We start from the raw sequence: 27,163 nt of genomic DNA, 5'->3' as shown, positions 1-27,163 counted from the left end.
CTGTGATTTCATTCCACATCAGTTTCTAACATCAGTTCTTTACTCCATCACCAGCCACTTCTTAATTAATATTAGCTAATTAATATTTCATGACATTTGCAGATACTGCTTTTCTTATGCAAAGAACTTTCTCTCAAACCAAAACATATCAAAATTTTATCTGCACTGGAGCATATCATGTGCCAGAAGCACTTTTTTTTTTCTTTTAAATAAATGAAATTCAGATATGTATAATTTAAAGGGACCTGAAGGTAACTGTGTCATACAGCTGTTGATGTGGATTGAAAGCAATAAATCAACAATCTGAGGAAGAAAAGCTTACAATGAGGTTGAGATCCAAATCAGTAATGTCAAATATACCTCTGCTCATTTCTTGATTGTCAGCTACTTCTGCACTCAGTTTTAAAATTAGTAAAATGTATTGAATGAGAAACTTTACTTCCCAAAAAGCCAAGTCAAGTATATAAAATGAATAAAAGAACCAACCATCAAAAATTACTTAATTGCCAAAATCTTTCCTTCTTCGCTAGGCAATTTTGTGTCTCTGGAATATGTCATGTTCTCATTCCACAAACAAACATGAGGCTGAACACTTCATGAAGCTGCTGTTTCTATTTATACACAGGCCCATGGGATTTGCTTTAAGCATACGTGAAGTACACTGGGATGGCAGGAGCAGGGTTTGTGCATGAGGCAGGCTCTACCACTTTCCTGTCCCCACACTGTGTTAAAAATATGCTCTAAAGAGAAAAGCTTTATTTTATTACTATTGATACATAATTTATAACAGAGAAACAAAAGGAGAAGAATAGGGAAATACTTGCATGCAGAGTACCGTTATAACACATTAATAACTTTGGGGCCCTGAAACCAAACTGGTTACAAAGCAACAGCAAAAAGAACCACTGATCCACAAAGGAACTATTTCGCTCATTAGCTTTTTTTATTATTTTTGTTTTGTAATGCATTAAGTTGTGTCTTTAAGTATCAGTGTGACTTCCTTCCAGTTTGCTTGCTACTTTTACTGTCCTCCCCCCTGGGCCTTTCTCATAGCCGTTCCGCTTCACAGCGTACCAACTGAATGTTTGATTTTGTGCCAAGAATTATTACTGATAGACCTTACTTTTGTAAAATCTCTCTTTTTACAGAAGCCTTACATAGCCTTTTAGAACAACCCACATAATTTTTTATGCAGAACTTTACAGTTAGGATTTTTGTGATTTTAAGCAGATGAAGAAATGTAACACAATCTTTTGGAAAGAAGTTCAAATTCATTTTCCTACCCACAGTGTATCATCATAAACAATCAAAGACACAGTTGCATGCCTATCCTGATTTTCACTCATACAGTTGCTAAGTTACTAGCATTTTATTATTACAAATGATTTTATATGAAATTCTTTCCAACAGAATATTTGTATTACAGCAGGTTTTTCCATTACATTCAAGATTGACTAAATTCTTTTATTCGCATGCTAACCCTCCCATTCTAATGACACACAAAATGCAAATCATTAATTTTTTTTTCATGAACATGCAATGTTCATGTGTATTCTGAATTTTATGGCTATTTGACTTCTCTAATCTTTCATCTTTTGCTATGCTCCCAAGCACTACCTACCACAGGATCCCCTCTACATTTAGAGTTTCTAATGAAAAAAATCATATTCCATACCACATTACATATTTCTCTATCAGTTGCAAACTTCATTTTTTACTTCAAAACAGATGTCCCTTTTCAGTTGTAGACTTACCATTTTTATTTTCAGTACTTGGGAATGCATGATGTCATTTTCGATCCTTTCACTGTTAAGTAAACTGTCTTGCAATAAGCCTTTCTTACCTATATGGCCAGTGTACAACCTCATTTGACATAACTTGGCATTATGACATCCTCCTCCTACTTTCCCAATATTTTGGAGCAATATGCTTTTAACTGCTATGTAAACTTTTATTGAGAAAAACCTCAAAAAGGCTGAAGTCTTCCTCTTCGACAAAAAACACTTTAACTTAAAAAATAGTAGGAATCTACCAAATTCCTTGACAATTTTTCTTACTATCTCACCAATGATGTATTATCATCACTGATTGTACTCAAAGAATCTTATCTCATATCCAAATTAGCCTTCCCTCAACTTGTCTTGCTAGGAGACTAGTGAGTCCATTAGAAAGCAGAAATATTATCCCTGTGTCTATTTTTCCAGATTAAGGTTAATCTCAATTTATCCAAGAAATTATTTTTTACTGTTTAAAATATGCTTTTAGCATCTAAAATACAGATAATTTCAACTGGTTTGAAAATGGGAGGTAGCTTATTATTTGACTACCAATTTTTAAAAGAATAAAAATTTTAAAAAGTCTCAAAATATTTTTTGACGCATTTTACATGAGCATGATACTGCATCTGACCTAGTGACTTCAGTTCCGCATCCCAGCCTAGAAAAAAAACATTTACTAAAGATGTAATTTTAAGATTTTGTTGTCCTGTCTTCTGATTGACTTTGGTGACCATATCCGGCCTTTAAGAGTCTCGCAATGTGTTTCATAATTTAGATTATCAGTAGTTATAGCCCTCAACTAAGAGTTATTATAATCTTAAGTCTATACTTCAAAAGATTTTAGAAAAACATATTGCTTCACCAGAGCTCTCTAATGGTAACAGTCCACTTAGTGTGTTTCTGTGACAACTATACATATATATATCATGAGAAGTACGTATATATTCCTGACAAAGAGTCATCCTTCTAGGGAGAAGGAAGTCTTATCGAAGACTTGTTCATTAGTGATGAGCTAGATTAAGTTTGTTGGGTTATTTTTTCTTTTTAGTTGGTTCCATTTCATGTGAATATTACTATAAGCCCTCAAAATCAGGAAAGCAAATTAAGATGATACTGCTCACAAAAATCCGTTTTACTTTACACGCAACTGCATTGCCTTAGTGAGGCTGGTCACAGAATAAGCGACCTAGACTACAAGCCAAGTAATGATTACAGATTAGAAAAGACCAACTTTCTTTTGAAATAAATCCACTCAGAAGAAAGATGACAGAGTTCAAAGTTATATATATTTGCATAACTCTGCCTAGAGGAGATGAACAGCCAGCACAATATACTATGCTCTTTCTACGACCTCTCTTATACGCATTTCAGTATCAGTTTTGAGCAGCCTGAGAAGACAAAAAATACATACATTTTCAGCCAATTATACTGGGTTGGCCAGCCTGCAGGCAATAAAAAATCACATATGGTACTCTAGAGACCTACATTTTATACCAGGTTTGTATTTTTTAGCATTAAAGCAATGAAGAAAAATTATGTTTTTAACTCCCCCCAAAACAATGACTAGATGAGAATCAAGGTTCCTTTTCCAAGAACTTGCAGCAGTATAGGCTGTTGGCTGCAGAGACTGCAGCTGCTAGCCACTCTAAGCTAATTACTGGCACAGTGAGGAATATTTAACTGAAGTCAGAAGATGTGAAAGTCAAGGTACAGGGCTCACAGAGGAAGACTGGAGGTTTGGATAACAAGTGTGGTTGTGCTTAACAGTACATATGAAGCTTAACCTCTTTGAGGAATCAAAGGCAGTTAGGCAAAAGATACCTTTAAGGATCTAGGCCATTTTTTTATAGTCAGTGAAACTAATAGGGATGCTGCGGATGCCCCAAAGAATGAGGGCAATCTGTCCCACCAGGACACAAAGTTGCCCTACTGATGTATGCCCATCTGACTGCTGTTATGTGGAGCAGCAATGACTGTATGAGCCTGCTAACTAGGTTAATCACCGAGTCTCTCAAGTGATTTAACCTATACCTGTTTTCCAATTTATATTTGGAAGCTGCCAATGAATGGGGTATGAACAATCTACTGTGTAAAAAGCATCTTTAACATAGAGTTTGTTTAACAATCTCCTTGAAATTATTCAGAATTACACAACTATTAAAATGCATGAGATTACCACTTAATAGCATCCTGTACCTTTGCAACATACATTAGCTAGACAACCTTCACAAATATAATCACTGAGTTCTTAATGAAATTTTTCATTAATTTCCAGAAGCGACACTTTTATAATTAGGGCTGTCACATTAAGACTGTATCCCACCAATCTAAAAAGCTTTGAAAGGAAAGGCAGTCATTTGAAAGTGTTAAAATACATATTTATCATCATTTACAGGGACAATAATACTGTATTTTTCCTTATGATTATTTTCTTATTATTATTAAATGAAGTGCCCTTTTGACTGCATGTTAGACAACCACTAAAACCTTGATGTCACAAAGACTGTAAAAGTCATATATGGTTTATAAACCTAAGTACATCACATCCCTTTAGTCAATTACATGAAGTATCTCTGTTATAATAAAAGGAATATGTCCAGATCATTAAGCTCTAAACCACTAGATAAGATCATCTGTGACCAAGATCACTAGTATATTAATGACTAATTTATATCCCATATGAAGGAATTTCAACACTCATTTTTGTTAAGAAGTATTTTTGTTTTAAAATCTCAATGAGAATTGCCATATCTAATGAATGTCAGTTATAACTTCATTGGATATTGCTAACAAATCACACAAATTTATACTCCTGCACATATAATTAGGATCATCATCTTTCTGCTAGCAGAGTTTAAAAAGGCAGCCCAATGATTTTTAAGTGTCTGGGTGACAGAATTTAAGTTTTCTTAAACTTCTAAGAATGTTACCTACATGCGATCCCCAAAGCCCCCTGCTTCTTCAAAAGAGCACTGCCCTACCAGCTATCCGAAGCCTGCTGAAGACAAATTGGCTGAACAGAAGACCTTATCACTTGCTATAACCTGCAAAATCATAGCTTTTGAATATAACTGTCAGTGTAGAAATTGGATTGGGAAATTTCTTCTGAATTATGTATTTCAAATCAATGGATAAATGCACAAAAAAGAAATTCATCACAAAGCATGAGCCATTAGCATACGCAAAATACAGAGGTCTTCACATTTCACAATATATTTGTAATCTTCCATAGCCCATTGCAAGTAGTGGAATCTTATTATCTCATAAACTCAAAGATCACAATACTATCAACTGCACCCAGCAAAAATACACTGAAGGTTTATTCCTGTGAATTATAGAATATCAGTTAAAGAATTTTTTGTTAAAGGTTAAAGTGGTGGCATTTGTAGATTCTTCTTTTTCCCTTGATAACTCAGTAGACCAGGGCCCCTAGGTCACCACCAGCCTTGACTGTCCCTGACCCCTCCTGAGGCTCCCCTCACCCACCCACAGCCCTGGACCCCATGTCAGACCCTCAGGGCCATCAGGCCCCACCCCAGCGACACCGCAGCAGGGCCAGTCTCCAGCTTGCCACAGCCCTGCTCTGTCCAGCCATGGGCCCCACAGAGGTGAGCCCAAAGAAGTGGGCCCATGTCCCAGCCTGTCCCCACCTCTGAGGAGGTGCCCAAAGCCTGGGACTGAGACTGCTCTGGTGCCCCTTGGCTGCTCTGACGGACCCCTCGACCCCCAGGAGACCCCAGCTCTTGTGGCACCTTGACACTCTATGCCCATACGATAAAAACACCTATAGCATTATTTATTTATATTTTTAAAAAATCATAAACCGATAAAAATCTACAGTACACACACCACACAACCACACTAAATATGAAGACTGCTAATATTTAAAATACAAAAAATATTATATAAATGACACAAGTATATAACTTTGAAAGTTCATCTTGTATTTTTTGCATGGCTCTTGAATACTGAGTGAAAGACCACAGAAATCTGGCAAGATTGTGTTATCATTAAAATGAATTTGTACATTAAATACACCCATTTAACAGCAATGCAAATAAGCTTCCCACACAGTTTTGCATTAACCAATGCTGCTGAAGCTTTGCTTTTTGTTACAGTTATTCAGCTATTTCAGCATATCATATCTGTGGCTCTTTTTTATTGCTTTATCACAGCTAGAAATTTTACACACCCAAACTTAAGTGATGTTCAGAAAAGACAGCAAACACTTCCCTTTTTTTAAGACTACAGTCCAAAAACAAGAAGAAAATTAGTAGACAACTAAATGGCACAAATAAATGATGCAAAAAGAAAAGACTTTTGCAAAGTCTTCAACATTGCATTTTTCTCAGAAAGCTCGATGAAAGGAAGAAAACCTGAAAAGTGTCCACCTATGCTGGGCCACTACAAATGAAAAGTCTTATTTGGCCCTACCATAAACTTGAATGGCATTGATGACTGAATCAGTATTAATATGAAGTAGGAATTATATGTTGTATAAATTTTCCTGTGGTTATAATAATGGATTTAAGATGTGTATTAATTTATAAACTGAAATTATTTCATTACCATATGTTAACAAATATACATAGCTCCATTCATTGACAGGCACTGCTGCACAAGTATTGATATGTACTGCAAAACTGAATGTTCCTAATTCTATTGTACATCTTTCAAAATGCTCAGCTGTGCAATGAACCAACCAAGGAAGCAATGAAATACAAATCTTGCCTTCCACAACCTAAAACCTACAGTGCTCATTTGCCTGCAGCATAAATCAGAAGTTTTAGCTTCACTTAGTGTCACCCAGAATTAGCATTAAACCTTCCTGGTCTTGCACAGATTATATTTCTCTACCTGTTAACACTAATTTGCTCCCCACCTCCCCTTTTGAAAGTAACTTAAGAGCTTTATCATAACAGGTCTCTTGATAAGACTTTGCTCCTGTGTTTGAACAAAAAAAGAGGTATTTAAATCTGATATGAGAATGTCAACACAGTCTATTCCAAAAGCCAGCTCAAAGTTTTATTTAAAATACTTTTTCAGCCTCGTATTCTCTTTGGAATACTACTGTATACCTTAATAGACCTCAGTATTAAGGACCTAGAATAATGTGCATCTTTTTATATGGAGAGATCGTGTTTTCTTTAGTGACAGAGGAAATAAGTGACCAGTTTGATCAAAGCCTGGGCTACACTTGAGAAACTTTAAAAAGGTGAAGAAACAGAAAGGAAACCATTTCAGCAATTTGACGAACAGCAAATTTAAGTGACTGACTTACAGTTTCATAGGGCATCAAAGGCAGACCTAAGTATTCCTGAGCTTTTCTAAATCACAGTCGTGTCTTATTTTACAAGACTCATTTTCTTGCTGTGCACTCACAGCCCAAGTAGAGACTCCCAAGCATATAGTCCCACTTTTTTTCTTATATTCAAACTACTTCTGCAAACTGCATTAGTAGAAGTAAATGTGAATATTGCCATTCCTCACTGCTCTATTTAAATTCATAAGTAGGTAATTAGAAGCACAAAGTTACATTATCTGTAACTTACCAGAAAGAATTGTATGTGTGCTTTTATCCTGCAAACAAGTTATACTTTCCAAAGAAGGCTGCTCTTTCAAAATAGGGCCATTCTTACTTCTAATTAAAAAAAACCCTTATGTTTTCTCATTAGGTACCTGCCTTATTACAATCACTTTAAAAATCAGTATAATTTAAAAACATCTATAGAAATTATGCAAGAATGGTCAATATTTTGATTACTCATGTAATACATGAGAGATACAGGCTTTGGGATATTTAAGACCTTTTTCCTTTAAAAATAATGCACTGTCTCACTGTCTTCAGCTCCACTTTGCAGGAGACAGTTTAGAACAAGAAAAGCATATCTGGAATCTACAAATGCAATCTGTTCATGACTGACTGAACGCAGTTGTAAGATGACCCTCAATTTTCCTGCAATGTTTCTACCAGCTGAGCAACCCTGAACCAAGTACGAAATGATCTACACTGGGTTGTCTCCTCGCTCCTTGATGCAACTGCTCCTCGGTCCTACTGTAGAAATGCAGATTAACTTTTTAAAAACGTTTTTAAACTTTTTAATGAAAGTAAACATAGAAGTGACATCTATCTATTCGAGATAGGAAAAAATACAATTTTCTCAGTTTTTCAGAGCAGACAGTTTAATATGAAGGAAAAAAGCCGTCTTTTATAGCAGACAGCTAGACAAACAAAGAATTTTGTGGTTTCAGGGGCAGTCCTACCAACAAATAGCTGTAATTTAAACCAAATCAACCCAAATCAATCCAATTACATAAACTGCTCTGTAGAAATATCACGTTTCAATTTCCATAACATTTTTCCATGGTATAGAACACTGAAAAAGTATGAAACATTGTTAAATGTTATATTTTGAGATGTAACTTGGCAACCTGCTTCAATTAGTTGAAACTAAACTCTCTACAAAAATGCCATAAGGCAAGAATTTAGAGAACATCTTATGTGTTATTCCGAATGTACTCCGACTGCCTTGCTGAAGTTGCAAACCCTTCAACTATAGCCTGTTCTCCTCCTTTCCTCTCCATGTGCTCAATAATACTGAGCACTTCATAGTTACTAAATGAGAAATAAGGTTGTCAGTTCCTGCTATGCCCAAAATGTGGAAGGAACTGCAAGGTATTGCTTTAGTTCACTAATCTGCAGATTTACAGAATGTGGTAAAATAAGCCTCAAAAGACCTCTATCCAGAACTTACTAAGATATGGTCCTATGCAGTTCCAGAAGGTCCTAAAGGTTTCGGAAGTCCCAAACAAAATATTAGTTAGATTTCCAAGTCAAAAGGATGGTATATGTCATGTTAGTTGTAGAAAAGACTTCCAATTAGAATTTGATTCAAAAATAAAGCCACTAATGTCAAATGCAGTGCATTAATTACTTTTGCAGACTAACGGTTAGGAGTCAAGACTGGTTAGATGGTAGAGGGCAGAGAAAGCTCCTTAATCCACTGACAATTTCTTAAATAAACCAGGTGCAAAATATTTAACTATTGGAATTTATATGGGCAATTGGCTGAGTTCAATTAAAAAAAACAGAGGAAACATATTTCATTTTAAGCCACAGAACAACTAATTAAATAGAAGGATGCCCTCCTTATTTCTGAACACTTCACCTTTAAAAAAAAGGTTCAATTACAAAGATCAAACTGCACCATAATATTTCGTCTTCTTTTTCTTTCAAGCTATGAACAGAGGCAATCAACTGTACCACTGATTAATGCTAAGTAAAGCTGGAATCCACGTTTGACCAGGAAGTGTCTTTCAGGAAGAAAGGTAACAAAGAGACATAATTGTAGCAGAAGGCAAAATAACCAGCATTCATTCACTGTTCTACCAAAACAGAAGAGAAATGGACAGACAGGAATTTTTACACCTTCATGAAATACCAATTTATTTTATACCTCATTAAAAATAAAAAAAGCATATATGTGGCATATCTTCCTAAAGCAATCATTACTAAAAGTGGGATGTGAATGGCTAGCCAGAGTCCTAGCTTCTCTTCTTTCTAAAATCATATTTCCGTAAGTAAGAATTCAGTGAAACAGATACTGGTAAGTTGCAAAACATATTCATACTGATTTAACTGCTTTAAAAGTAAAGTTTAGCAATAAACTGTTTTTAAAATTTAATTGCTAATAAACTGTTTTTACCTTCTACACTATAGAGGAGGTTTTTTCCTGATTTCCTTGATAATAAAACACAGAGAAATCCCCAAAACCTTCTTTTCATTTCAGCTGCAATATTTTATTCCAGCTTAAGGTAATCTTCTTCTTTTCAAATAGGCAAATTCAAAACCTAAGACTATTTCCACATGAAAACGATAAACATTTTATTGAGATGTTCAAAAACTTTTCAATGTCTGTAAAAAAAGCCTTCAACTTTTCTAATGCTAGCTGTTTTCTTAACAAAACCAATATTCCAGTCATGACATGCTCTGAAAAATAGGTCTGGCTGTCAAAACAAGAATTTTTAGTGAATAATTTCTTTCTTCATAAAATGCAACCTCTGTTCCCAATAAAGAATTATATTTTTTCCCAATAAACTGTTTTTTCAATGATGCATTTATATTAAATGGTTCCAAAATATTCTTCTAAAACTGAATGAAAAAAATAAAGACTGAAAATATTTAAGTGAGTTTCTCTTTCATAGAAAATCCAAACTATAATGTTTTAGATAATAAATAACATTTTACAGGATGAGGATGCAATCAGATTAATTTGGGAATTTTCTCTTAAATGAAAATCAATAGAAACTTTTGTGCAGTAGCAACTGAATTTTAATAAAAATTCTCAGTTAATTGAACATGTGTATTACTACTACAAGAACAGCTCCATCAATGGCAGTGTATCTGAGACTGGGCGTGAACAGCCATCAGTGTTTTATCCATATTTCGTGTAAACCTATTCTCAGGAGTGAATAAAATGGGTTCCAACAAGCGTGTATAGTATGAGTGCAAAAATTGCTTTCAGAAGCAACAATCTGCAGAATTTTGGAGGGAAAAAAGGTCAGATATAGGGGAAAGGTACTTAAACCTCCAATAACAGTCTGAATAGATACCAGTGTTGATTTCACTACTAGAAATTAAAAGAAGGATCCTGAAGGATACTAAGGGTACCACAGAATCAAATTATGTAACTTACACTAGTACTTTACAAAATTACCACCCTGTCAGGAAAACAAATATATTACTTATCTTCGGCATGTAGATCACCATCGTTTTCAAACCAGAAGATATCAGAAGCCATTTAAAATTCTGTTAATGTACAACCATCCATGTGAATATTCTAATAATAACTGCTGTGACTTTGACTTGTGTCGCAGTTCTTCATGCAGAGCACACTTCATACTCATAAAATAACTCACTTTTAGAGAACAATGTACAACAATCATGAGTCACAACTGACTCATGGAAAAAGAGGAGGTAGGGAGGTTACATTCTTACTCAAGGATATGTTCTGTGCAAAATGACAACAGAACAATTTTGCAAGGACAATGTATAATGTGCTCTTGCTTTTCTCAGAAGCAGAGTCATTAAAAGAATCCAAAAGGTGTTTTGCATTCAGTAGTACCAATACCTCTTAATTCTTCCTTCTTTCTTCCTTGGAGAAAACGCTTGAATTGATGAGTCCACAGAATTTAACTTGCTACAGGACTTGGTCACATCTGTTTTCAGATTTTTAAGTGCACCTGGATCAGTAGCTTGTAGTTAATTAATATCATGTATGAATTCTTTTTATTTATTTCATTGCTTGCATGCAGACAAGAACATTCATGTACAAGATTGCTGTGTTTGCAAATATCTATGTATTTTCTTTGTTGTTGAAAAAGTGATAGCAAGGCTGACTTTTCATATCGTTTAGGTCTTTGTGGAGGTGAGGATATCAGCTGCTGATGTCCTAAGTGACAAATATAAAAAACACCAGAGTAGGTGGAAGTCCATGCTATGCTTTTTTTAAATTTTACATGGGCTCAAAAGTGCCTGGAGCAGTTTTGGAACACAAACACTTTATTCCTATCTTACGAGTAGCATATAAGCTGAAGTTGAAGTTGAAAACCTGCCCTCAGCTACCAACGACAGAAGTGTGGGAAAGCATTCTGGAGAATTCACAGTACAGTTCTTGTCCTGTTGTTACTCCTCGCATTAGGCCTTTGCTTTGACATCTCTTTGTGAGCAGCTGGTGTATATACACTCTAGAAATGAGCGATATGGGGTTATGAACTTGGGAATACTTGCCTATATGTTATGCCTGAAGTCATTCTCCCATCTCTGGAAAAGTCAAACAAAGAATTGTAAAGCTACACCAGTTCTTAATGTATAGGCCTAGAAAACTTTCGCTTTACATTCAGTTCAATGCCAGACTTCAGATAAAGTAGTTTTTTATTCATTTAAATGACCAGTGAGAAACAAGAATTCTATTCTCATCCGGAAGGCATATTTAAAATACATATAAAAACACCTGCAAGTGTAAACTCTTTCTTTGTTAAACTATGAGTAAAAGAAACACTTTTGTGGCTCTTTAAGGGGATTATTAGCATATCGCTATCATCACACAAATTAGGTAATCTGAGAGAGTTACTTTGGAAAACAGAGACATCATGGTGAAGAATTCAAAAACAGTAGCACTAGGTTAGGACCAGTAGCACTTCATTTGTTTCACACCTATCTGCTAATATTCTTCTAGGAGACAAGTACTTTCTGTTTTATTCTACCCTGAGCAAAAGTGATTCTTCTCAATTCTCTTTCTATAACACGTCAGAATAGAAATAACGACCAGCAACAAAAAAAAATTTTCTGTATCTTCTAACATAGATTAAAAGATTGATTTTTTTTTAATCTTAAATTGTTACTGATCTTCTTGTACTCCGAGCTGTCATAGCTCTATAATACGAAAGTAAGAAGCAAAACTATCAAGGATGTATTGAATAACTGCCAATGTATGGTTCAGATTCAAGCATGAGTAAATTATAAAGACTTGTAACCAGCTGAAATAGTTAAATTAGAAATATATAGCAATATTTTTAGTGGCAAATGTATGCATTTTAGCAAGTCTGATTCAGGTTATTTAAATTCTTGTGTAACCATTTGTTTTGGAAGTCAGATTATCAACTTTCAGACTTAAATGTAGGTTCCCAAATAATCTTCATGGATCTTTACAAAGTATGCAGAGGTTTCTGTTTGCATGGAAATAAAACCATCTGCCAATGCACAGTATTGTTTCTGAAGACTTGATCTGAGAATTTATAAATGCATAGGCATGTTCAATTTTGCAAAAAAACCACATGCTTCTTCTTGAAAGCATTTTTTGAAATTTACAATTAATTTTTTGAAATGACGATTTTCAGTAAACAATACGTCTTAAAATCTGCCCATACCATCCAAATATTGAGTCTTTGTAGGGAATCTATACAATACATGTAAGATATTATTAGATTGTTGACTGTATGCTCATAACTGCATGCCATGGTTGTGGTCAGAAGCAGTACTAATTCACACTGTAAATGGATCAGTGGGACTACGCAAAAAAAAAAAAATACACATTTCTTTCTCAGTACAGGAGACTGTTTAATTTATATTATAGCTAAAAGCCTAAGTAGAGTTAGATGGAAAGGAAAATGAGCCACAGAATTTAGTTGAATATTCGATAAAACAGGATAAAGAAATTGGACAAGTCAATTGATTTGTTCTCCACATATGCAGTGTTAGAATTTTAAATAGATTTTGGCTCACAAATTTTGTGTTAGTTTATAGCAGATACAAACAGCAAGTCACATTATAGTCTGGTATCTGGATCTGATAGGTCTATAAATTACTGAACAATAAGAAATTATCTGTCTTAAAATACATCACTTTTTCTTGGAATACTTCTGATAATCAAGATTTTACTGCTAATGACAAATTAATTGAATAGGGGCAATTATATCTATCCAGTGTTCACTCTTTCAGAAATTCTGTCTTCCACATTTTTTTGAGCAAAGATGTACAATAATGTGCTAACATGCCAATTATAAGAGAGTATTTATCCTTCACCTTTTAGAAAAGAAAACATTGCAAATGTGTTCAGCATTTCTTAGTGTCTTGGGTATTCATTATTGCTATTGTCAATGCAGGATTTGATATTATTAAGCAAAGTGTAATACACAAGTGTATAAATATAATCTCTAAATTCCACCTCCAAACCACATTTGTCCAGATGGCACTTTTATTCATTAGTACCAAAGAAAGAGTAACTTTATTTTCAGGAGATCTGAAAATCTATTTTCTGAATGTAGTATTTATCTCTGAGTGTTCAATGCCTATATGGATTTGTCATTAGAAAAACAAGTACAAAAATCAGAATTTTGCACTGCAGACTCAAATCTCTCATGAGCCTTCTTTTGATAGTGAGAATGTCAAGTGGCCACAGTGCAAATATTCACATTTGCTTAGCTAGCCAAGCTAAAAATTAAGTCACAAATGGTCTTGCCCAACCAAAATGTTTTCCAGAAGCCCTTGCATATCTCTGCCCTAACTCACCAGGATATGCCTGAAACAGTGTCCAAAGAACTCCAGAAGTAACTGCATGCATTTCAAGAAGCACTGCCTTCTCATGCATGGGCCTAGTCTTCCAGATAACCCATGAAACTGTAGTTGTGCAGGGGACTATTGAGGCAGAAGATCAGGCTCCAAAGGAATCATAGACAGGAAGGTTGTTCCAAGACGGGGGATTAATTTCTCCTGATAAAACTGCAGGGTTGTTTTTTATTGTGTGCTCTTGTTCAAACATGTAATGTAATTATTTGATAATGGATGTAACTTCAATGCCAAACAGCTAGTGTAAAAATTACAGGAACGGATTTGCAGCTTCTGTGCCCCTTTGCTCAGCTTGCTCCTTAACTACTTGTTCTTTAAGGACTAGTTCTATCACTTACTGAAATAAATGGAAAAACTTCCATGAACTCTGGCCTAGGGCTTTACTTCCTGTGCATAGTGTCTTCCACTCTATCCTTCTTACTGAGTTCTGCCACTTTGATGCAGAAGTATGGTTTATGTACTTGTTCATTACCTTTCCATTATTACTTCTTCCCTTAATTTATCATTATGTTCCCTTCTGTTTAGAGTATCATGAAAAAAAAAACCATATGGGAAAAAACAAATTTGTAATTTTGGTTATTTCATAATTTCGAATAAACCAACCTACAACAGAGGACCTTACTGTACATCTCTAAGATTTATATAATATTATCTCTTTTGACAGATGATTGACTGTCATAACAAACTGACTGTTAGAGAATAATTGGGGTTTTTTTAGCACTCATACATGGTAAAGAATGCTGCAGAGCAACAATACTTTAAAAAAATCCCAACAACCATAATCTGATCCTAACTAGGAAAAAAAACACTCTTAAAGAACAAGATATACTAAGTAAATGATGATTTGGAGCAGATCCTTGAGTAGACTATAGAAATGTTATATTACATAAAATAAGGTTGCTGCTCTACCTGGCCCTTAACTTGTATCCATAGAAGTTCAGATTCCTGGGGATCACGTGAAAGATACACATTCAACAATACAAGCAGATTTGTTTTCCTCAGAGTCAACAGGAAAACTCCACAGTGAGAGCTAAATCATGTCCCTGACAGAATTTTATGGTTTTGAGCAAACACTTGTTTGTATAGGCAAATATTTGTTAATATAGAAGATAGCCTGATTAAGGCACTTCTAAAAGATGACTCTTAAATAGTCTACATTTTCTTTGCTTTTAACAGAGACATTATTAAGGAAGGAATATGTCTGTTACATTTTTGTCTTGATGTGCTGTTCTTGGATGATGTCTGAGCCACTACCATCCACTTTCAAGGACATGAGCAAAGAGTATCCCATCAGAGTTAAGCTTTATAAAATTGCTTTATTCTTCCCAGTTTTTTCTCACTGTAGAACAGAATAGAATAGTTCAGTTGAAAGTGACCTATAACGATCATCTACTCCAGCTGCCTGACCACTTTATGGCTGACCAAGTTAAATCATATTATTAAGGCCATTGTCCAAATGACTCTTTAACACCGACAGGCATGACTACAGCTGTTACAACTATAGCAGTCATGAAAACTAGTAAAAAAAAAAACCCAACGTTAGCGTAGCTGTTATGAAAACTATGGTGTTTACAACTGTCATGGCAACAGCTTCATTTATAAGGACTTGGATAACCATCTCTGCTCTATTCTGTTGACCAGCACCGCTGTATTTTTATCTCATATTCAGTCATGTGTCTCTATAAGCATTCAGATAATGAGCCATCAATAGTTAATGTAGCAGTTGATGCACCTGGTTCAAACTAAAATAATTGAGTGCAATGTTGACGAAACTGATATAGAGTTTAATGGGAGTATGGAGTCTTGTTGCTAGCTTCAGGCATTCACCACATGCTTCCCCTCCTCTAAATATTTATGTTTCTGTCCTTTTTCTCCTATCCCAGCTTTTTCTTCTGCTGGACTGTCACATCAGTCTCCTTCAGTATTTACAACAAAGTCCACAGCTTTTAAGAGAAATTCACCTGCTTATAAATATTTGCAATATGCTACTGAATACACAGAACTCCACAAGAGCAAAGAAATAAACTCACACTTGAAAAGAATTCAAGTAATTACTTGTATGTACAATTATACGTACAATTGTGCTCTGTTGGGAATATGCTGGCAGTTTAAAAAAAAAGAAAGAGAGGAGCCAGTAAAGCATTGTCCTACTTACATCACTGACACAGTCAGTCTGTGTTTTGACATATAATATTTATTAGGAGTCATCAACCATAATAAAATTGGTATTTAATACTACGCAAACAACTTTTATTTGCTTTTATGTAGAAAAAGAACAGTAATGTATACATGTTCTGTAAGTAACTGAGGAAGGTAACACTTAAATCTTTCCTAAATGTTTCTAAGGTTGGACACAACAAATTCTTCAGCATTGTGTTCCACTTAAACCATTTTACTTAATAATGCCAAGTTTCCTTTGAATTCCAGATGCTCTGTCTCTCCATCGTGCATTTAAATCCTGTAACAAAATGTACTTACCTCTATATTTACTCTATTAGAAATAATTTAATAGTTATGTTTAATATCTAATCTTTTGCATTCAAATCAATACGCTTCCCTTAATATTCATATGTTGAGATAAACAATTGAGATAACTAGCAAAAAAAGCATCATTCCAACCTGTTTATGAAAATATTTATGTTCATATTTAGCAACCTGAATGGATTTTGGCAGTCACAAAGACTTGCTACTTGCACTGACTTTAGCGGGAACTGCATGGGTTCAAATTACCTGAAAATAAAGGCACTTTTATTTAGTAGTCTGAATAACTGTTCTCTAAGACAGTGGAAACCTCTTAGAGATAGCAAAAAGCACTGGATTAAACTTTAAATTTTACACATGAATACTGAGTGCCTCACTGGACTTCTGAGACAGAAAACTTGGAACTTCCACCTCAGACACGTGGGATAGGACCTCCATTTCATTTCCTGGATTGGTTTTTTTTTTAATTATTCTGTGGAAATTTGAGAAAAAAAAAATTATCTTGCAATATAAAGAAAACTGATGGAGATCTTACAAAAGCTTTTTGTACAAGAGAAGGTTTTCAGTACTTTGAAAAAAGTACTCATTATTCATTCAAATATACAGGATGCCATTGGTACTTTATGTCCTTCAGCATAGCCAGAAAGAAATAAAACAGGGAGAAAAGCCGTCATTCCGTCTTCATCACAAGAACAAGAGCTATTTTAAGAACAATACTGTGGGTCAAACTATTATTTCTACCCAAACAGCAAATACCTGAAGTTAAGTGTCCAATCTTAAATGAACAAAATTTATTTTCAGTCATTTAAAAATGTGTTTACTTTTTTCTGGTGGGCTATTTTATTTTTCTATTTATCTCACTATATTATCTATATGTATGTCACTATTTTGTATCTATGCACTATATGCACACACATTTAAACAGAAAATACAACCACAGAATAAGGCCCTACTGACTTAATGTCTTCCTATACCTTTCTTGTCCTGGCAGCGAAACATTTTCACTGTTCATCAGTACTAGAAGAAACTGCAAGGCTATCAACAAAATTCTGTAATCACGATCCTATTAAAGCTTAATATTGATCAAATTACATAAACCAGTTCAATAAAACAAGGTCATTACATTTCCCTCTTTGGATTTTCCCTTCTATCATTCTCCAGTAAGCATTTCTAAATAAGTGGTATCTTATTAGGTGAAATAAAACCTTAATAACTACCAGTATATTTCTATTACTGATTTTATTACTGAGTTATCGTAGCTAACAATTAGAGTTTAGCTGAAATCTATGGGGTACTAGGGGATATTGAAGGATTCTTTTCACAATTGCAGTCCCATACCCCAAACAATTCTACTATCTATATCCGGAAAGAACAGCTTTTCAAATAGTGCTAATGATAGTATTTATTAGAGAGAAAAAAAAAATTTTTTTGCAACATCCTGAAGAATTTATACTCAATTAGAACTAGGTGTCTAGTTCTCCACCAGAGAGATTCACTGGAATCACAATATACTCAAAGTTGCTGGGGAAAAAAAAGTAAGTAAAAATAGATTAAGAAACTGGAGCCATTTTGCTTCCATGTTCCTTATCAAGACCAAAAAGAAAATAATTCTTTATTACTGGACGTTACCCTGTCTGTTGTAAAGAATCATAGTAAAAATACTTTTGATAAAATTCTAAAGAGGCTAGTATAGAAACAAGCAAGTCAATTGTTCTATTGTGCATGTAATATCAGAAGGTCTTTCGTAAAGTTGTGAATTTTTGTTAAATACTTCATCAAATGAAAAGGTATACATGTGTTTGCTAGCTACCATTAACAGAGGTGTTTATCATTGCTTTACAGTTTCTCAGAGGAGGATACTGTCTCAGGTGGACTCGATGGCCTTTAAAGGTCCCTTCCAACCCAAACTATTCTATGATTCTATGAAATAGATTAATATGTATTTCAGTAACACCCTCTTCCTAGGCCTGGATAGATAGGCCTGTTTTGCAGGGGGTTTGGACCATCTGAGTTCCAATGGTCCCTCTCAGTATAAATTATTCTATAAGAATAGCACATTTAGACTGTCCATTTTAAATTTAGGGGGTTTATACCCATACACAGAAGAATTCTCCTCATGTAAATTTAGCTATCTAAAAGTTAACCACCCAAGCTAAGTATTAACGCTCTTTCTATAGTCACGAGAAAAAACCAAAACAAAACCAGAGCATTTCCAAGTTCATCCCACCCATCTTACAGAAGGAACTAGCCTTTCTGAACGGCCTGATTTTCCCATTTTCTTACAGAGAGATTCTATGTGATTAAGACTGAATGCTTAACTTTTAGACAGCTTTATTATGAATTGTATGAATGAATTGTACTATAAAAGACACAGCATAGGTGCACATTCCAGTAATCAGAACATGAAGAGTTATAGCCATGTAAAAAAAACCCTGCTAACATAAATGCTCAGTGAAACCAGAACTTAAGACCTTCTTTACAAAAATGTAGCAGCTTCCCAGTAAAAGAGATCAAAACACATGAAGGGAAGATTTTGTAAATAAAGAATTAAGTATTTTATGTATTCTTTAAAGCAACAAAACCTAACATCTGTTACCCACTTGAAAACGTCAGCATAACTACAGCAATGTCAGTGATGATATGACATTTCCATCATCTATGAATTTTCTCTAAAACCAGGTATTTTATCCAAAGACTAAACAAACTCAATGTATTACTGTAAATGTGAAAGCACTAGTCAATGAATGTAGGTCATGATATACCATTTTCAATTGGAACAATGTTTCACCTACGAAGTTTGCTTTCAATTTGTGATTATCACAGGCTTTTCAGCCTTACAACAGCATTTCTCTAAGCCCTGTTGGACTCTGAAGTGTAAAAACTCTTTAGCCACATTTAAAATTTAAAACTTCCGAAAAATTTGTTGCAATGCCACTGACTCTTAATATTAAAGTAAAAGAAGATAAAGTTTCAACTTAGTATTTTTATAAAAAATATACAAACATTCAAATTGAAAATCAAACCATTGTATTTGAAAATTTAATTTGGAATTTATTTTCTCAGAATCATCCACAATATAATTCTATCAGTCCAGATTCAAACTGAAATTAATTCAGTCATCAGAGTGAAAGGATCTTACACATTTTCATCAGTCCTTTAATAATGAGCCCAGTGATGTCTAGCTAAATTCCCAGCGCAGGACAGGAGCAAGAGCTTGACAATTATCAGAGAAATTCTCCTGAACACTGGGATACAATTTTACTCTAATGGTGACTGAGCACAGGCTCAGGTTGCCCAGAGAGGTTGCAGAGTCTATCCTCAGAGATATTCAAAAGCCATCTGGACACAGTCCTGAGCAGCCTGTTCTTAGTAACCCTGCTGGAGCAGAAGGGTTGGACAAGGTGACCTCCAGAGGTCCCTTCCAACCTCAACCATTCTGTGATTCAGTGAATATTAGATTAATTTCTAAGTAAATCACTAAGAAAGTACATTATTAATGAAGAAAATAGACAAATTTGACTGGAGAGTGATGACCTATGAACATCTTCCTATAAATAATTCATATAAATAAACTTATTTTTGAAAGACTGAAAGAAGCAATAAAACAAGCACAAAACAAGCCTAGTTCAGCATCGTTTATCAGAGCACATTTATCATTACTGTAACTTACAATTCACTGTAAGTCTTACAATAACATAAATTGTATTTTTTCAATGTTTGTTTACAATGCAACTAACATTTTCTAGACAACTTAGGTTAGAGAAGATTATGGTGAAATTTGCTTGAGAAAGTTGTAACTGAACATTTTCCTCTTCCTACCACTTAAGACAGGAGTTAGTTTCTAACTACAGTAACTAACCTTTTTAGTAGTGCACTTTTTTATGCCACAGTAAAAGACCTAATTTTACTCCAATAAAATAAAAACAAACTGTTAAGTATTTAGATCTCATGCTTCCTCATTACAGTAGAGTTGTATTGTATTTAGCAATTAGTATTTTTTTGCTGGACTCAAGAGTCATGACCTAAATACAATAAATTCCTGTTGTAAGTGAACATGCAGTGCAAACCCAAACCCACTTCCTTTAGAGGCTTCCATTGTCAACAGGCAGCTTTGGGAAGAATAAACAAGACCTCCTGTGAACTAGATTCTTAATATCAGAACACCTATTATGCACAGAACATTTCTCAATTTAACTGTACTATCACATAATTCTAATAGTTCTAGTAAAAATATTCAGACTCATGTTTCATTCTTTGTGTGAATGATCCCACGCAAAGCAGAATCTCTCCACAGTAAAGTTCTGAAATAAGTTCTGGGTCAAGTTCAGAGGTTAACCAAAGGTACTATGATACATAATGTCTTTCACACCGGCTTCATCTTGAAAACAGTTTGGGGTTTTCACCTTGTCTTTTGTCTAAGAAAGACGGATTCTAAATGTCACTCCTTGATAATTCAAGACCTCCTTCTGAAGAATGGTGTATCTTTATATAACCATGGTATCCCCTATTCATTTTTTCCTTCATCAACATCAGTTTTGTCTTAAAGCATTTCTTTTATCTTTACCTAGTTGCTCCACCCTCCTGCCTCTCAAAAAAAAATTACAAAATCACTTCTATTCCCTCTCAACTCTGTTTTCCCCAGAAGTAAGAAAACTTCAATTAGCCTTTTCATACAGAAGATGTTAAAGCCTCTTTGCTCTAGCAGTCTTTTCTGAATCTCTTCCAACTTGAGGCTGGCTCTCAATCACTACTGAGCCGAAACCCAGACAGTGAAGTTCAAACCACCCCTTGGTTTAACTGCATCAACACTTATCTACTTCTAATAGACATCCCTTACATAACACATTTCAGAATGATATTCACCTTTTTATACCCACCTCCCATTGGCTGCCTACAATCATTGTATAACATACTTTCCCCTCTCTACTACTGCTACCTAAACGGTCAGAATATAGATTTTTGTTATTAACTGCTAGATATAGGGCCCTCATCTTTGTACCATGCAATGGCATCCCACCTCTGTTACTCTGGCTCTTGTGTACTATCATACTTATTCCTCTAGTTGACTGTTCAACTCAATTTTGTGTTGTCTAAAATTTCCACTAGCATGCTCCTCCTTCTTGTGCTCAAATTAACAAAAACTGATCCCAAAACACATTCTTAATCAACTACTACCACTAGCCTCCTTCCATCCTGTCAATGCCTACTGTAAGTGAAATTTTTTCCTCCCTCTCTTTTATTACTTACCTTACTAATTATCTTACTTTTTCTTGCTCACTTCACATCTATTAGTAGTTTAAATGGGGCCACTTCAGAAGATATCTATTTTAGTGATATCATAGTTCGCTAGTCTAACAATTCTGGTACCAAAGATTGATGCTGAGTTATTCTGTATAAAGATAATTTTGGTAAACCCTTGTCATATTTTTACGTTAACTTTTTGACTTTTATTAGTTTTTCCTCCAATGGAAGTTTTAAAGTCTTCTCTATTGTTACATTTAGTCTAACTGGCCTGCTCACTTTTTCTCTCATTCCTGAAACGTAGCTGTTCAGTTAAACACAGATGTTCATAAAGTTAAGACTGCTGATCCAAGGGAAATAAAGATTACTTCAATGATAACAATTAGCAAGACAACTATATTTCTGTAACTCAGTTTTGAAAGACATGGTTAACTATACATTGATCTCCTGCAGTATAGATCAGTATAAAAACTCAGAGCCATCTACAATCATACTTCACATTTTGGCTACAGGACTAACAACTGTAGCTGTAACAGCATTAAGTAATATTTCAAGTTTCATATTTAATGTTATTAATTATTTCCTATTTCCAATCAGATAAGATTTTTCAGTGGCTCATTCATTAGCCCAGTTTTCATGCAGGTTCTTTTTGTTCCAATTCTATTTATGAAATGTGCAGTGATTGTTCCAGATCATATTTTTAACAGTTTAAGACAATAAACAAAAACAGTGTCCTAGTAAGAATGCTTTGGAATGTAACTGTGTCAATACACATTTTCTACATGTGAAGCACTATGTAAACTCTAACTGATTTTTGAAAACCACTTAAAAAAAAGAGCTAAAAGAAATATATTCTGATAAAACAAGACTCATTAGATGTCACATTATAAGTAATAACTGTCATATTGTTACTGTATATTTATGTATTCTTTTCTTAAATTGAGTGAACAGAATTCTTCCTCTCCACGATAAAAGTACTGGGTAGCATTTTATCATAGGGCTATGTCAGGCAGCCAGCAATGCAAGCTCTCCATTCATAAAACTGTAAACAGAAAATAAAATGATAGAAGCACCACGTAGAATATCTCAAGTCCAGAAAGGAAGCTATATAGCATGGCAATCATAGGGAAGTTATTTTCTTGGAAGGCTGTATTACTAGAATGTTTTATTACTAGGCCAATGGTCTACACTTACAGAAACAGATTTCTACAGAACTGAATCACTTACATGAAGATCTAGGCAACCTAATTGTTGGGGAAAAAATCTTTCTGCTTTAAAGTGTAAGCAGTATGTCACACAGTTTCTCATACAGGAAACCCACCTCTCCACTTAGATACATGGATGAATGCCACCTGAAATACACATTCTTAATGGTACGTTGTAGTGCAAAGTGTTCACCTGAAAAAACAATTACTTTTAGGGGGTGTACAGCTATCATTCAAAAACACACCACACCAACATTTACTAGAAGAAACAAAGATTAAAATCATATCATGATCCTGTTCCTCAGAATTTCTGTTTCTTTTAGGTCATGTATCACATTTATGCTGAATATTATTTTCCGTAGCATGTCTCCTGCATTTTAGCAGGAGTTTTGCTTACATGAGACACAAAAACATTAAAGCTTAGATGCCTGACAGTGCTCAATAGAAATACCTCACTATGGGCTGAGCGGTGAGTGTCTCTGTACTAAGCGGCACACTGAATAGGCACAACTCTCACAAACGCAGAACCTCCTCTCTTCAGATTTCTAGCAATAAGTCTTTTGATAAAGGACCTATGCTGTCTTTCACTTATTCTTTTGCACTTTTCTGTGAAGAGACACCAGTGGAAAAGAAGCTTAATTGCCCACAAATTAGAGAAAATAAAAAACAAAATTCTTGATTTTACTGTGTGCAAGATCACTGCTTCTCCTTTTTGTTTGACCCAAGCCAAGTGTAGTCATTCTTATTGCCTGGAGCTAATGCTGAAGTTGCTAATGCTATTCTTCAAATGGTTATTGTCTCTCTTTTTCAGCTGTACCCCAAGATATTCCAATAACCTGCTAGGGTTAGCCCTTAAGTAACTGCTTCAGTTCTCTACTCCAGTGGGTGTCCTTTTCCTTTTCTATCTTTAAGAACTTTCTCAATCATTTCATTCATTCTTATCACCTCCTTATTCCAATCACACAGCTGAATCTGTCTTGCTTCCTCTCTAACCACTGTCTAATAGGTATACAACTCTGCCCAGGCAAGTATGCCCAGGTCCTCACGGTTACAATCAAATTCCCTACTAAGTGACAGTTGGGAGATGCAAAGAAAATAACATGGAGAAAACCTGCATTTTGAATAACAGTGTATTTCAAACCTCTGGCCAGATACACAGACTGAACTAACATGTTTCTTTGCTTTTAATTATAGTATATTGAAAAATAATATTCTATTGATATATAATATTGAAATATAACATCATATTAATTTAACTGAAGTTCCTACAAATGATCAAGGTAATTTAGTTAATGACATGTATATAATTACTTTAAAATCATGAATAAAAATATTAAGATATCAGCTGGTTTTGTGGGTTTGTGTAGTAGCTTATTTAACCTACATAAGCTAGTTTTATTAATTGTAACGCTAGTTAGAAACTCTTATCTAGAATAGAGCCTGTCGGAAACATCCTCATTCTTTTTTCTTCATTCCCATCATTAGATCTTTAATTTAAATGATCCCTCATCTGTTGTAAATGCTAGAGCAACAGCCAAAAGAACCAGTAGCTACAGGCCTTCATTCTACTTTCCTTGAAGTCAACAGCATTACTCCTACTCATAACTTTGAAGAGGAGGCAGGTCCCAAAGAGGTCAAGCCATGTACTATTAAATTGATAGGAGTTCTGCAGCCAACCTCAATGGGAGCAGAATTCGGGCCTCAAAGAATAAATACTGATTAGGGTTAAAGCAAGTGGCATCAAATAGAAAAGCGATGAATCTAAAAAAATTCTTTATAAACTACATACCTGAGGCAGTGCCGAGTTAAGCTGTCGCTGGAGGGAGTCTCTGTCGTAGATGACATCCTGTAGGCGTTGCTGTGCAAGTGACAAGCTTTCCTGTGTCTCCCGAAGAGTATCAAGGAGACGGTCCCTTTCATCCAGCATGTTCACCATCAACTGCTCAAAGTGAGAATCCGAGTCCGAGCCGCTGCTTTGGGACCCCCGTTGACTCATCGGGGTGTCCTCGTTTATCGTTGGCATCACTTCACACATCATTTCTTTAAAAAAATAAAAATCAAGGAAAAGTTCTTCAGTAGAAAAACATTTGAGGGGATTTCATAAGAGGAATTAACTGTCACATGGACATAGTACATTATTGCATTGTTCCCTCTTTCAACTTTGTGCTTTCAATGTTAATCAGATGGTCGATAGACAGGGATTAAATACAGTGACTAATTCCACACAGCAAAGACTTTGAATGTGCTTCCTAAACTGAGAGAAGAATGACTGGAAGGAGATGGAGGGTAACAGAATATTTTAAATTCATAGTTTTGCAAATAATGTTCTCTTAAAATGATAGAAAAGTCTTCCTCTGCAATTGTAGTTTCTTTTTTCATTGATTTTCTCCCCCCTCTTACTTAATGTCATTGTTGAATTGTTGGTATTGACGCCAATAGCTGCTATTAATTGCCAGATTTTATCCTGCTGTAGGCATTTCTACAGCACAGCTCAGGCTAACCATTGATCCAGTATCATGCTGCCTTAACAATGCCAGGTTAATCTATTTTTCTATCTAGTTATTGCCACCCTCAGGAGAAACTATTCTCCAGTGAGCTCATTGAATAAGAGGGCAAGAACTAGAAAGTCTCTGCTAATTACCATCCCTGTGATATCTTGTGCGAATTGAATTACCAGGGACAGAATCACTGTTGTTTGTTTCCTAAAAACAGTCCTGAGCTGAGCAAATAATATCACCTCATCCCATTCTTCAATTATAAAGCTTCGAGATACTTATGTTCAGCAGATGGAAAAAAAAAAAAACCCACAACAACAAAACAAATCCAAAAAAACCCTAAAGATATGACAGATCTCAATGCTCAGATATATTTTAAAATAAAAAGACTGTGTTAATAATAGATTATATCTACCCAATAAAAGTCACCCAAAGAATCAGGAATTATTTTTCTAGTATGACTGAAGAAGTACAGCTGACATAACTTTATACATAGTTAAAGGTTAATTTATGGAAATTCTGTTACTGTAGTAACTATTGGAAGCCTTTTATCTCAGCAAGTGGGATCAAGGTGCTTTTTGTTCATCTACAGGAAGTTAAAATATTTTACTTAGGAGTTTGCTGTGGACCTTCTGGATATGAACTTTGTCTACAATACATGTGGTTGGCACACTTCCACTGTTAAGTGTGCCATCACGTAACATTCTCCATTTCAGTCTCAATATTGTGATAGATTAACTCTACACATTCTTAAATCTGCTCTGCTTTTCAAAGTAGGAAAATGGAAGTTGTCAAAGTGGAATTTATGAAAAATAGTCAATCTAGGTGTTACAGAATGTAACTTAAAGAAAGACAGGCCATACACCAGGGACAAAAGAGGTAAGACACCTGTACTTAATTCATTAAAACAAACTGTTCCTACTACCACCAAGTCACAAGTAATCCTTGTGCTAAAACTGCTTGCTGCGAAGATTTACTGGGAAAATTATATAGCTTTACTAAGATTAGCTGGCCTTGATCATATTCTGAATGTTCATGCAGAATTCAGTATTCTTAATTTTAACATCACATCTCCAGTATACTTAGATCAGGTGTATTTACTCAGGATTATGTGATTCAATGTTGCATATCTCCATTGCTCATGAAGTTCAAAACTTTCTATTCCAGAAACCTTTGCCTCTCCTAAACTATGGGCTCCACTAGGAAGAACCACAATGTCCTTTCATATTGAGATGATGTTAATACACCAGTGCCTCCATTGCCATAAAAATCTTCAAGTTTAAAAATATTAGCACCATTACGAACCGACCTTCATGGTACCTACCACTTCCTCTTCTGAGTACGGACAGTGTGTACTTTGAGGCACTACAGATGAGGAGTGACTAAACTCTGCAGCTGCACCAGCAGAAGGACAGTTTGAATAAACGAGTACTCAACCTCCTACACTTCAATTTACCTACAGAGGCAGAACAGCTTTTGGGGTTTTCTTGCTGATGTAACTGCTTTGCCCACTGACCACAGGTATCTTGAGATGTGGGACTACCAGCAGGGTGGAGGCACTCTCTTGCCTCCGTGATCCTCTCACAATGTTGTGGGAGTACATTTCACTCAGCAAGTGGCCATCACTCTGTGGAGTGTCTCCACCCAGGTCCCACCTGTGGCTAACCATCTTAGGATGGTCAAATTCAGAAACATCCAAGGCCATCTGCCACTTGCTCAGTTTCATTGTAGCTTTTCAGTATGCAGCAGCTGGCCAAGGTCTCTGCGTGCCCATTCTTCAAGACCAAAGAAAACAATTCAGATTGTTACTGAACCTTTCCTGCCTTGTGAGGCATG

The 27,163-nt window shown here is 35.1% G+C and overlaps 1 protein-coding gene across 2 annotated transcripts in view; it reads right to left on the bottom strand.

The window, feature by feature from the left end:
• Window positions 1-24,870, bottom strand: part of PPFIA2 (PPFI scaffold protein A2) — a 333,193-nt gene extending 308,323 nt beyond the window's left edge. For both annotated transcript variants that reach the window (XM_086471357.1, XM_086471363.1), the window contains exon 1: window positions 24,622-24,870. In XM_086471357.1, coding sequence (XP_086327483.1) covers window positions 24,622-24,870 — 249 coding nt within the window. The remainder of the gene's footprint in view (window positions 1-24,621) is intronic.
• Window positions 24,871-27,163: the final 2,293 nt, after the last annotated feature.

Source organism: Leptosomus discolor, chromosome 1 (assembly GCF_034619465.1).
Source record: "Leptosomus discolor isolate bLepDis1 chromosome 1, bLepDis1.hap2, whole genome shotgun sequence".
In the NCBI taxonomy this organism is placed as follows: domain Eukaryota; kingdom Metazoa; phylum Chordata; class Aves; order Leptosomiformes; family Leptosomidae; genus Leptosomus; species Leptosomus discolor.
The sequence above is the reverse complement of the archived record's forward strand: the minus strand, read 5'-3'. Positions and strand labels throughout refer to the sequence as shown.